We start from the raw sequence: 14277 nt of genomic DNA on the forward strand, positions 1-14277 counted from the left end.
TGTGAGGTAAGTGATTTGTGAAACGTATAGGTTAATTTAGTCAGGGTCATTCTCTTATAGGGATTATTGAAAGTTAGACTGCGTTGCGCTAAAAATATCGAGTGTCAGTTTAGTGATGATCAGAATAAGTAAAGAGAGAAATGTCTGAGTACGTTTAGTTTTGCTCAGCTGTTGGAAAATCAAATAACGTAAGGGGTTTACCAGCGCAGTAATTCACTAATTTTTCGAAGGGGACGTTTCATAACACCTGGACTAGACAAACAGGTTGTTGAACTGGGTGCCACATTGTATGTCTATCACGTCAAGTTGGAAGTAATGAGGTACATCAAAAGCCAAAAGCGGAAACGATCTGACAGATAAATTTAAATCAGTCTTCAGTTGCGAAATTTCTTTGCGAAATTGTGATGAAAAGTTTGAATTATTAAAACGTAGACATTTATGTCAGGTCCGCAAATGACTACCTCGACTTATGGAAAATGTTCCAGGCCATGAATCGAAAGCTGTTGTTTTCCCAAGGACTTCTTTTTGTTTGTTGGCATCAGTCTGTTAATCTCACGTTAATAAATGATTCTTCCACTGCATTAAGGCATTTCATGAATTCAAATAATACGTGATGACCACAAAACATTTTGCCACTACTTTACTTACCTTAGCCTCAGTTTTTGTCCTAATGGCTCCCTTCAGTTAAGCCACCATTCACCGCCGTTCGTTATGTTAGTAGGCAGTTTAGGTTTTTATGTTGGTAACGCCACGTAGCGCTCCGTATGAAAATCACTGACTGTGCTGTGTGCAGTCTGTGGCTGGTTTGCAATGTTGGAATTTTTGCTATTGTAGTGTAGGGCAGTTGTATGTGAACAACGCATAGCGTTGTCCAGTTGGAGGTGAGCCGCATAAGACTGGATGTCATGAACTTCGCTATTAAGGTAAATACATTGTTTGTTCTCTATCAAAATCTTTCATTTGCTAGCTATGCCTATCAGTAGTTAGAACCTTCAGTAGTTAGAAACCTTTATTTAGCTGGCAGTATTGGCACTCGCTGTGTTGCAGTAGTTCGAGTAACGAAGATTTTTGTGAGGTAAGTGATTCATGAAAGGTATAGTTTATTGTTGTTAGTCAGGGCCATTCTTTTGTAGGGATTATTGAAAGTCAAATTGCGTTGCGCCAAAAATATTGTGTATCAGTTTAGTGATGATCAGAATAAGTAAAGAGAGAAATGTCTGAGTACGTTCAGTTTTGCTCAGCTGTTTGAAAATCAAATTACGTAAGAGTTTTTCCAGCAGCGTCATTCATAAATTTTTCTAAGGTGAGGTTTCAGTCAGAAGACAAGTGCATCGTATCGACTTTCTGGTTGGTGTCATAATGTTCTAGTAAGTGTTTTTCCAGCCTATAGTAGTGCGATGGAATATTAAAGCACTTTTCATGGTCTTTAAACGGTACAAAAAGTAAGGCAATTCCCATTCGGCACTGAACGATGTGGCATCTCCACATTTCATTTTTAGACAAGTGCATAGATGCCGCAGTATTCCTGAAGTAGAACGTAAATGAAATTTAACGTAAGCAGTATTGTCAGAAAACTGATTGGCGTCTGAGAAGGCGAATGTTTTGCTCTTCATCCTCAGCCCCAGTCACTGCTGTGCCCGGGAGCACATTCGGAGCACTCGCGCTCGTAGAGCGCTGTTTGGCAGGCCTTCACTAATACCTTAAACTGTATTCAAGTAAAAGGTGAGGTGTATAATAAAATATTTACACAAGCATTGTTTAAACGGCATAAAGTTAAAATTATTTATGTGGTACATTACACAACATTTCTGAAAATATTCAATGTGTCACACAGTTCAAAATATTCTACATAGAACGTAGTAATTTTTGAAGTCACTAAATCATGGACGAACATGGTCAATAGAGTGTAATGGTCAGGTATACTGGCTTGAGGGTGTAGAATGGACGCAGGGAGCTAATGAACTTGGTCCTTCGTAAGAATTGTGGCTACAGGCCTCAATATGGGATGTGGAGCGATGATGGCAAAGGTATATTTATAATATTATAATGGAAGGACATTAACTTTGAATTAGGATATTTAGAGATTAATAAGTCACTGGGATAGGGGACGATTGATCTTACATTTTAATCTGAAAAAACTAGTCATACATCAGGACTTCAACTGATGGGCCTTAAGTTTGGATCTGAAGGTAGAGGCTGGGCATTGAGATCTGAGGGTATTGGACGAAGATTAGGGTCAGATGGTATAGGTCTAAGATTGGGATCTGAAAGTATCGGTTTTAGGTTTGGATCTGAAGGGATCGGACGGACATTGGGATTTGATGGTAAGGGATGGAGGTTAGGGTCAGAGGGTATAGGTCTAAGGTTGGGATCTGCAGGTATGGGTTTTAAATTCGGATCTGACGGTATGGGGCGGAGGTTAGGGTCAGTAGGTATAGGTCTAAGATTGGCATCTGAAGGAATAGGTTTTAAATTTGGATCTGATGGGAGTGGCTGGACATTGGGATCTGAGGGTATGGGATGCAAGCTAGGGTCAGAGGGTATAGGCCTAATATTTGGATCTGAAGGTATCATTTTTAAGTTTGGGGGACTTGAGGGTATGGGATGAAGGTTAGGGTCAGAGGGTATAGGTCTCAGATTGGGATTGTATGGAAGGGGCCGTAAGTTTGGTGCTATAGGAACCGATCTAGCACTCCTGTCTAAGATTACAGATGGGTGATATGAACTGGAGCGCGAAGTTTTGACAATATGGTTGATGAAATGGGGAGCTATATCATCACTTGCTCCCCGGAAATCTTGTTGATTGATGTGCTTAGAAATGTAATAGTCTTCATGTATTTTTTCACTGTGCCGTCTGAAGTCCGAATCACTTCCAATGGCAAAGTCGCTTGGCTCTGAAACTCCGTGGCGATCACCTTCATTATATTGTGCACGCACTATAGTGACATAGAATGCGAACACCTCTGCGATTATCTGGAATGACAGAAATATTTGTTAGTCTTTGTTAATGCCCACAAGTATGTTAGCAAAGTTTCTGTTTAGCTTTAAACAAAGTTCTAGGAACAAATTACACGTTTTCTAGCTGACAACCACAATAGCTCCATGAGTGAATATGACTCCGTGGCAAAGTTGTAGCTGTATGCGGTGCTGGTGTAAAGGTTAGATTGTCACTAACTGCGCAAAAAAAATTATGCAACGTTATTAGAAACGCATGAACAAACACTTGCGAAACGATTATATTCTGCTCTTAAACATGGCTGGAAACACGCATTACATCGCTGCGATACTACTGTTTTCTAATCCAAATGAGAAACTGTGAACATATTTACTAACGTTATGTAGTCATCAGATATGCGGGACGTTAATTTATTATTGTTACAATAGCTCAACAATTTCGAGGAAAAATCAAAAGCAACTTTAAGCTCGTATCTGGAGTTTTGCGTCAACCACTGAACTCGCCTGTGAAAACTACAGACAGGAGCAGAGAAAGTTTAATTCAATCTTTCACTCTTTAACAGTCAGAAGGAGTTTAACGACCAAACATATTTAGAACGTAAAGGTCAGATTCATATATTGTAACTGTTCAGTGCATATCGTAACTCATTTTATTTTGGAAAGGAATATTTGATGGAAATATAGTTCGATTGTAGGTGAATACTCAGTCAATATCGAGGCACATGTATACGTAGCAAAATAGTTACAAAGTGCGAAGTGCCTCCATGGCCGTCGACCAAATTTATAAGCATATAATGACGGCTCACAAAATGTACACTGCTCACTCACATTCCAGTGTAACGTTACGTGATGTACAATGGGACTGTCTGTACACATCTTGTCCACTGCTGGATTAACTAAGTGATTTGTCTGAGTTTGTAACAGAAATCTTGGGCCTGGGGCTAATGGAGCAGTATATTTCGAGATAACGAATTTGAAAGCATTCACTGTACCATAAAAGAGGGTCGCGATTGTACGGGTGGCGTTCAGTACGTAACGAAACACATTTTTCTTTTAGGCGGCCAATTTCGGTTGAAAAAACGCAGAACTTATTTTGGGACTTTGTGTAATATTTCCGCTTCAGCCCCTATAGTTTCATGAAGTTTCGATGGGTGACGGCGCTATACGTAGCCTGCGAAATGCTTTTTTAATGGAGGTGCCTTCCAAGCAAAGAGCTGTCATTGAGTTTCATTTGGTGGTAAACCATAGAATTACAGATATTCATAGGCGCTTGCAGGATGTCTACGGAGACCTGGCAGTGAAGCACGGTGAGTCGGCGTGCAAGGCGTCTGTCATTATCTCAACAGTGGACCGGTACTCGTCATCTCCCTTACAACCCGGATTTCGCACCTTCCGACTTGTATCTGTTTGACCCAATGGAGTATGCACTTCGCGTGAAGCAGTACATGGATGATGGGGAGGTTATTGATTCAGCAAGATGTTGGCACAGAGGTCGACCAGCAGAGTGATACATACAGGCCCTCCAGGAAAGATGACGTAACGCCACCGAATTGAACGCAGATTATATTGAAAAATGGAGTTTCGTAGCCAAAAGACTGGGAATAACACAGTGTAATGGCTTCCTCAATAAAACCAACCTACTTTCAGAAAAAATGTGTTGCATTAGTTAATGAACGCCCCTCGAACAATGACGGTACTGTGACGCTGTAGAGCTACACGTACTTCTGACGTTCGAATAGAACGTCGGCTACTATAGGACATGAAGGCTAACTGTCTTCCTACATTGGAACATACCACAGCCCAAGTAACATATGGAACAACCTCAGTTGGATCCAGGATAACAAGTAAGCAAAAGGGGTCTTCGAAGTATGCGCTATGGATTCATGCTGATGACAGTAAAGAAACATTACTATTTTAAATTATTATGCGAAAATATCTGATGGAGAGAGGTCTAGCGTATGCTCTAGTGGCCTCCACTAGGATTATTCGTTCATTTTATGAGTACACCTCTCTTTTGTTTACGAAGCCGTTCTCGGAGTTCACTTTCGGCATCAAATAGTGATTATCTGTCTTGGAAAGGATAGGCAATCATAGGAAGGTATTACAGTTTGCAACATCCATAGAATTGTCTTCGTGTGATTGGACGAACAAGCTCAAGAATTCAAACGGTTTTCCTGGGTGTAAAATGCCTCGGAATGTAACCTTAAAGAATATCATGATATCTGTAAGAACTCTCCGCGATGCATTATTTAACAGCTGAGGAACACACTCCAAACAGCGTGGATTTTGATATCGTATTTGTGTCCATCTATAAGCACCTGACTACGTCACTTCATGATCTATCAATAACTCCTCAGGGTACTAAAACGAAGTTAGAGTTTAACGTCCCAACGACGAGGGGATTGTTGGAGACATAGCACAAACGCATTGGAGAAGAATGGGGAAGGAAATTAGCCATTTCCTTTCGAAAGGAAATATCCCGGCATCTCCCTTAAGAGCACTGATTAGTGTAGCTTTCTATTTGTGAACTGTTACACAAAACAAGTTTTCTTCATTTCTATTCAACGTAGAGGCAAATGCTTTGTACAAAACGTCACGAGCTGTATTTACATAGTGCAGAAAGGACGAAAAATGGTGTAGGCTAGTTCAAATTGACCTCACGCATTCTATTTATAACTTTAACTGGAATTATTATTTTTTTGTAGTGCAAGAGTCGATTTCGCTGCACTTTACAAGAGATACTTCCATGTAATGTAATAAAAAAATAATCACCAATGAAATGAGGGCAACCTTTACTATTTATTTATGTCCGTAATGCCAAAAGATTGGAATACGTATCACATGTAAGAAGTCTCCAAAGGTTTGGAACTTTTTCAGTATTTTCCACTTTTGAAATATTTAAGGAAAACTGTTCTGCCCATTATAAAGTAAGTCGCTGGGTTAAGTAGAACACAAATTAAAGTGTGCTTGAAGTATTGCAAATCAAAGCTATGGGAAACTGAAGAAGCTATGTACAAGAGTTCAAACAATTCAAATAGCATCAGAACAGTCCAGCACCTTCAGCTACTTCAACCTAATGCACGGTGTCTTCCTTTTTTATCTTTCATCTTCTCGCTCCTGCGTTCAACCTTTATTTATTATTTGTAGAGAAAATCTCTGCTGATCTCCGTATCAGCAGTGTTATCGTCAACACTATTCCCGATCCATAACTCCTAACCCCCATCCCCCTGTTGTTTCTGCGCCACCAAAACGTTTTACATCACTCAGATTTTGAAAAAAATTGTTATTGGTCGTCTTCACTGCTTTTTGCGTAAGTTGCTCTATTCAAAAATGCCTTGTGAAAACCATATCCTTTCTCGGAACATTTCGGGCAAAATGTATGCCGTGATTGGTGTTTGTTGAAAGTTAAAAAAACTGCTTATATTGCTCTTACCAGTATTGCCAAACCTCAAGTAACACTGGAACAAATCACTCTCATTATCTGGAGTTATTCACGGCCGGTTAACGATTGCCACTCATTAATCTTCTACCTTAATCCCAACTATTTTGGCGCGTTTTCACAACATTTAAATTCGAAATTTCTTTCTATGCATACACTTTTGCTTCCCTCACCTCCACGAAACCTTTTGAGTCTCTGTCATCAAACCAGAAATAATAATTCAGATCTTTGAAAAACTTTAAAAACATATTTACCTTCCATTTCACCTCTTCAAACCATAAAACTTATGGAACCATTAAATAAATGGCTCGCAACTTCATAAGAGAAAACTTTCAATGAAAACTTGAAAACGGATAACTACAAACACACATGTCTGAAGTCTGAGTCTCAAGTAGAATAATTTTGTCATGGGTGACTTTCCCAAGAATACCCGTTAAGTAAAACAGGGTGTCCTGCTGCGTGAAGAAGTCCGTAGCTGCCTGCTGTACGTCCTCGTCAAAAGGGAATCGTCGACCTTTCAAGGCCTTTTTTATGGAGCCAAAGGCGTGATTATGGCATGGGGAGAGATTAGGACTATAGCGCTGGTGTTCGAGTGTCTCACATCTCAGTTGGCCTAACTTCTGCGTTACGACATTTACGATGTGGGGCAGTGAGTTGGCATTAAGTAGCAGCACTCCTTGTTACTCACCATCCCACAATGGCGGTTTTCGGCAGACATGCAGCCCCTACCCCGTACACATTCTTCATCATCCGATAGATATCTACCCGTGTTTGTCCTTCGGCAACCAAGAAAAGAATAACATAACGTTGGTCGTGTTTGGACCTATTTGGTAATAATGACACCATAGTACACGTTTTCGCATTTATCGCACGCACCTTGGAAAGAACCGAATACCACACTGATCCCTTGCATACATGTTGATGCATATAAACCCCCATCCGAATCACGCTACGTTCCATACACACTGCAGTAACGCCCTCAAACGGAAACTTTTTTTCGCCCTTTGTTTGATATTGTCTTAAATTTCATTTCCCTTGTAGAGGCCCTATATATCTTCTTCCCACCTTTCAGCATTCCCTTCTTTGCATAGCACTGGCTTGCCATCTGAGCTCATGAGATTCATAAAGTTGCTTCTGTTTTCGCCAGTTTTCCTATAGGCAGCATCTATCTCTCGTCTAGTTATGTGTGATTCTACAGCCTTTCATTTATCTTCTAGATCTTCCCGCTTAATCTTTTCGCATTGTCTTTCAATCTCATTTTTTACACTCTCTTTATTCCCTTTTGCTTCATTTGCTACCATTTTCGTCAGTTAAATTCAGTATCTCACGTGTTATCCAAAGTTTTCTACTGTCTCGTCTTTTCACCTATGTAATTCTTTGATGCCATCCCTATTTCATCTCTCAAAGCTACCCAGTCGTTTTTTGTTGTCTTCCTTTCCCCAGTTTCTGTCAAACGTTGCCTAATGCTCCTTCTGATACCGTTAACAACCTGTGGTTCTTTCAACTTAGCCACGTTCCATCTCTTTAATTTCCCACCTTTCTGCAAATTCCTCAATTTTACACTGCAGTTCATTACCGATAAATTATGGCTGGAGTCCGCTGAAAGAGTGGTTCAGTGTGGGGTGGCGGAGGGGTGAAATGGACTGCAACAGTCGTCGTGGGGCTGTGGACCACTGTGGCTGCGGCGGCGACGGAGCCTCTCCGTCGTTTCTAGGCACCCGGTTATCATACAATACATACAATACAATGATTGGAGTCCAGTTCTGCCCCTGAAAGTGTTTTACAGTTTAAAATCTAGTTCTGAAATCTCCGTCATTCCATTATATATTCCTGAAACGGTTCGATGTCCTCAAGTGTCTTCCACTTACACGACCTTTTACATAATTCTTAAACCTTAGCGTTGATCCGTTTATGCTCTGTGCCGAATTCTAAAGGCAACTACGTCTTTCATCCCTTCCCCCTCCGCAGTCCTTGGTCCATGTTCTCCTACATTTCTTCCATCTATTCCTTTTCCCTACCGAATTCCAGGCACTTATCACAGCTAGCTGAGCAATTTCCTTTGTCTTATCGTACGATGTGTAACTTTCTTAATCATCTGCAGAACTAGCACCCATATAAACTTGTACTTCTGTGGTGGCTGTTGGCTTGATGACTGTCTTGGCTGCAATAATGCATTCGGTATGCTGTTCATAGTAGCTAATCGGCACTTCTGTTTTCTTATTTATTTTTACGCCTACTTGAGACTTAGGTACACTTGTCCGATTTTGTGTTGATATCTTTGTGCTAAAATGACCAGAAGTCCCGATCTTCCAGCTGCTGCACTGTACTCTTACTATATCTAGCTTCAACTTCCCGTTCTCCTTTTTAAATCCTCTAACCTACCTGCCTTATTAAGAGAGCTAATATCCTACGTTCCGACCCATCGAATTCCTTGGCTTTTTAAAAAATGTTCAAATGTGTGTGAAATCTTATGGGACTTAACTGCTAAGGTCATCAGTCCCTAAGCTTACACACTACTTAACCTAAACTATCCTAAGGACAAACACACACACACCCATGCCCGAGGGAGGACTCGAACCTCCGCCGGGACTAGCCGCACAATTCATGACTGCAGCGCCGAGACCGCTCGGCTAACCCCGCTCGGCCCTTGGCTTTTCCTGAGGAAGACATCCTTATGAATAGTCCCAGTCCAGAGATCCAAATGAGAAGTCACTACCTCTAGAATACTTTGCGCAAGAGGATGCCATCATCATTTAACCGTAAGTGCAGCAGCCTGTCCTTGGGAGAATAAAGTCAGGCCCATAATTTTGCCTTGCTTTCAGCCTTTCGCATTACAACAAGACAATGTTGGCTGATGTTGCAAGGTCAGATCAATCATTTCGACTTTTGCCCCGGCAACTACTGAAAAGGCTGCTGCCCCTCTTCGGGAACCACGAATTAGTGCTGCCTCTTCACAGACACTCCTTCGCTGTGGTTGCACTAATGACGTGGCTATCTGTATCTTTTAATCAGCATAGCTCATTTAGGTAATATTTTCAAATAATGCTTCATTTTTATTAAACCTGCCCTACAAATCACAAAATTTCCTAAAGGTATGTAGAAAAATTCCAATAGACGTTGTTTTTCTGAGGGTGGAGGGGAAGGAGGAGGTGCAGCCTTGGCAGTTCTGCAAAGGGCACAGGATCACGACAGTACGGCTCTGTTGAATGCTGAGGGTTATAAACGTCTGCCCCTGTGGTGGAGTAAAAACCTTGATCCATCGCATGAACAGCACTTTAACCAGTTCTCACTGACCAGTTCAAACACTGGTTACACCAGCTGAGTCGTTTTCGATGTTGGACCCATATGAGGCGGAGATGAACGCAATCACCATTTCAATGTGAGAAATAGATTTATTTATTTAATCGTATGGCTGGGGTCCCCCGTCGGGCAGACCGTTCGCCAGGTGCCGGTCTTTCAATTTGACGCCACGTCGTCGACCTGCAGTCGATGAGGATGATAAGATGACAACACCCAGTCCTTGGGCGGAGAAAATTGAGAAAGAGATGTGTGTTCGTTATTGCTATACCGTATTCTCGATTATCTCTGTATAGAGTGGTCCCCTGTTGAACGAAACAGCTTTGCAGCAACTCGTGACACTTGGCCAGCAGAAAGCCAAAAAATTACTTTATTTCCCTTATGCAACTGAATAGTTGGTAATTCGTCATGATTCAGATGTAGGCCCCCGTTATAGACTACATGTGTGTGTGTGTGGCTGGCCGCGGTGGCCGTGCGGTTCTAGGCGCTACAGTCCGGAACCGCGGGAGTGCTACGGTCGCAGGTTCGAATCCTGCCTCGGGCATGGATGTGTGTGATGTCCTTAGGTTAGTTAGGTTTAAGTAGTTCTAAGTTCTAGGGGACTGATGACCTAAGATGTTAAGTCCCATAGTGCTCAGAGCCATTTGTGTGTGTGTGTGTGTGTGTGTGTGTGTGTGTGTGAGGAAGAGAAAGAGAGAGGGAGAGAGAGCATGAGAAGACAGCCAATTACTCGAAAACGACGTCTATCCATCAGGTAGTTTCAGAGGTTGCAAGTAATCAACTATGGAACAGTTTGGGGGACCGAAGTACTTGTAGTCTCAAAAAGAAGTCACTTTATCTACTATTTCGTCAGTATTTTGTTAATTGTTACAACACTTTATTACTGAGCTTCACTTTTTTAATAAAAACCAGTTTTCTTGTGGGATCATTTATTAACCCCAGAATTACAACAGACTCCTAGCAAAAACTATTAAGTTAGTGCAAATATTAAATGTGTAGCCTACGGCTTACCTAAACTACGCTTCTAGGGATCCAGGATTTTATATTCACATTTTCTTTGTTCTGTATCTGCTTAGTTAATGGGTCACTACATAGGTGTCCATACTTAACAAATGCTAACAAAATTCTGTGACAAATAATTAGCAATTGTATATAAAAAATAAAAAGCTTGTTCCAGCAAACAAGGAGGCATTACTTTATTACAGCATACTAATCAAGTAACTTTTCAGGCAACAGAAACCGTCCTGGAAAACTTTTGCAGATACTGTAACTTGTCAACAAGAAATTAAACAGGAAACTAGAAATTTCATTGTGTTTAGTAATGAGTATTGTATTAAGACTTTTGTATAACACACGAGACGATGAGTTCAGCGATTAAACGCATATAACATGAAAAATTGACGACTTACAGTGTGACTGATGTAACATACATCTGATGATTACTGTCCTTTACTAAAACTGTCCACGAAGAAAAGTAAAAGTGCTATCCAGCCTGACAGTAAACAGTATTTTACATTATGTATGAACAAACTATGTTCAGAGCTGTTTACACTGAGGTACAACATATAATGGGATCGATCTGTCCTGAGTTTCAGTGTGTTTTCATTACTACTATTGCGTGACTGGTAGCTTTCAAGCATATTTTATGGAGAGGTTCCATATTCGTTCCATCAAGATGCCTTTCAAATAGTTTATATTAGCTCTAAAGTAGAATGCATGTATAGAGTGAGGAAAGGAAAAGGGAGAAACTATAATAATTTGATAAGCAGGTTTTGTAGTATAGTTTCATTTAATTATAAAATACAGTATGGCTGCTATGAGATTAGAGTATAATTTACCCTTTTGAGCTTCTAGTTTGATTAAAGTAACCACTGTGAAACAAACATTCAGACTAAGTGATTTTGCAAAATATTTATTATGTTATTGTACATAATGAAAGCTACAGTTAATTGACATAATATGCATTTTTTAGTCGCAGGCAGGCGAAGAAAGTCAATGATGAGCTAACTGCTGCCTGCCAGATCATTGACCAATTGGTCGCAAGAGTCCAGAGTTTACATTTCCAGGTCTGGTGAAGCCTGGGTCTCCTACACTGGCTGGTCTGTTGTATTCTGGGTCCTTGATTGGCCTCGTGAAGCCTGGGTCCCCTACACTGGCTGGTCTGTTGTATTCTGGATCCTTGACAGGCCTGGTGAAACCTGGGTCCCCAATGCTGGCTGGGTCCTTGACAGGCCTGGTGAAACCTGGGTCCCCAATACTGGCTGGGTCCTTGAGAGGCCTGGTGAAGCCTGGATCTCCTACACTGGCTGGTCTGTCATAGTTTGGATCTTTAACAGGCCTGGTGAAACCTGGGTCCCCAATATTGGCTGGTCTGTTGTGTTCTGGGTCCTTGACAGGCCTGGTGAAACCTGGATCTCCTACACTGGCTGGTCTGTCATAGTTTGGATCTTTGACAGGCTTGCTAAATCCGGGGTCTAGAGGTCGTTTACCTCCTCCAAACTGTGCGTTTGAGGTGGTGGCAAACCATGCCACCGTAGCTATAACCATCTGAAACAACAGATGAAATACTGTAGGTGCTATATTAAACTAATTTTCCATTTAGTATGAAGGTTCTAAACTAAGAAACAAATAATGCAGGTATTACCTTTCTACTGTCTTGATATACTATATCCATCTGGAGACTATGGATTCAGTAACATAATTTTTGAAGAGATTGGGGAAAAAACTGAATTTACGAATAAATTCTTTCAATGATAGTCAGAGGCAAAATTTTAGCTATCGACGTGATTCAAATTTGAAGAGAAAATATAGCAAAAAATGAAGTTTTTAGCAACATACAGAAATTTCTGTGTCTCTCTATATACAATGAAGGTAACGACCTTAACTGAACGAATCTGGTCGTAGATCGTATGATCACTTTACTTCTGGATATTCCTTCCACTATAAATGAATGTTTCATTAACAACCAGTAAAAAGCGTAGTGTAGTAGGCCGACATGTTAACTTTCAAGCTAAATTTAAGTACGCTTCAGTAGTAACATGGGAAATTGCGAAGACTATTATGTTAGCATTAATTAAATTTCAGCTGCTGTGCTGTTTAATAATCAGGAAAGGCCAGCCACACACAAGCCAACCATGTTTAAAAAGCCTGATAACTGAAATGTTCTACAAAATTTGGCTGGAATACCTGTACTCTTTTATGACTAGTGAACCTCTGGGGTTACCTCGCTAGCGCGCGTTAGAGCGTGCGTTATTGGTACACAGCAAATCCTATTTCGATTACGGCTACTATTAGAGAATTTTGCTTCGAGAGAGAATCGATAAGGAAAGAGGAGAGCGGGGAGAAGGGAGTAATTAATTCGCCACGTTATGACATGCGAGGAAAGATTATTAGCACTTCCCTGTATTGCAGGTTGACATGAATAGCAGGGAGAGCAAATGGCTCCTTGCTGCCGTCGAATGATGCTTTAGGCAGGTGATGAAGCTTCCACGGTTTAAATATCTCAGTGCAGCCATTAAGAAAATGAAACTGAAACAATTGTAAATTGCCAAAAGGTGAAAGCTGCATATCGACTCAGCTAAAATATCTACAACAAGAGCTGTATCATCAGGCACAAAATTAACACATTACAAAACAGAATTTAATTCAGAATGCCTCTATGGATTAGATACACTTACTCTAAAAAGGGAAACGGACATTGAAAACAGTGAGAAAAAAGAACGAAAAATCGTAAGAAAAATTCTAGGTCCAAAACTTATAGACGAAACATACCCACTGAGATGCAATTAGAAAACAAAAAAATACACAAATATCCATTGAGACATTTGAAACGCAGGCTAAGGTCACAAAACTGAACCCAGACTAACTTACAAATGGCCTATTTTCAAATGGTTCAAATGGCCCTAAGCACTATGAGACTTAACATCTGAGGTCGACGTCCCATAGACTTAGAACTACATAAACCTAACTAACCTAAGGACATCGCACATATCCATGCCCGTGGAAGGACTCGAACCTGCGACCTTAGCAGCAGCGCGGTTCCAGACTGAAGCGCCTAGAACCGCTCGGCCACATCGACCGGCAATGGTCTATTTTGTTTTTACAGTAGAAGCAAAGCCACAACGGGATGAAGTGGGTTGGCGAGATCAAAACTGATCTGCAATTGCGAAGAATTACTCCAGAAGACGGCCAAACGGTGAAATCTTCAGGCCCAGATTTGACACGTGACAAGTTACCGAGAGGAAAATCCAAAGTAAAATACTTGGTCTGAAGAGAGAAAGGGAGCACACAGGAAGAGAACGAAAGAAATATGTCACCAAAGAAGGCATTGACTAACTCTAAGTACTTTGCGTAGTCATAATGGGCTTACTCGCTAATAAAAATAAACAGTCTGTGCACTGTATCGTTTGAACTGCAGAAAGAAAAGAATAAGCTGTAAACTGTGCACTCTGCTTTTATATGTCGATGAACTAACACAGTTTTCCCCCGTGTGATAGAAACAAACCGATGGGTCACTGGCGAAAAAATGCGTGAGCACGATATTAGGTTTGATCATTTGCTTTCGTGTGAATAAGCCTTGAAATGTT

The 14277-nt window shown here is 40.9% G+C and overlaps 1 protein-coding gene across 2 annotated transcripts in view; it reads right to left on the minus strand.

The window, feature by feature from the left end:
- Nucleotides 1-1754: 1754 nt before the first annotated feature.
- Nucleotides 1755-14277, minus strand: part of LOC124795414 (cell surface glycoprotein 1-like) — a 31422-nt gene continuing 18899 nt past the window's right edge. The window contains exon 2 of one of the 2 annotated variants that reach the window (XM_047259436.1): nt 1755-2973. In XM_047259436.1, the coding sequence (XP_047115392.1) occupies nt 2158-2973 (816 nt within the window). In that variant the 3' untranslated portion in view covers nt 1755-2157. Of the gene's footprint in view, nt 2974-11587; nt 12239-14277 lie in introns of those variants that run through there. The other variant, XM_047259437.1, reaches the window with a different exon arrangement.

This window comes from Schistocerca piceifrons, chromosome 4 (genome assembly GCF_021461385.2).
Source record: "Schistocerca piceifrons isolate TAMUIC-IGC-003096 chromosome 4, iqSchPice1.1, whole genome shotgun sequence".
Lineage (NCBI taxonomy): Eukaryota > Metazoa > Arthropoda > Insecta > Orthoptera > Acrididae > Schistocerca > Schistocerca piceifrons.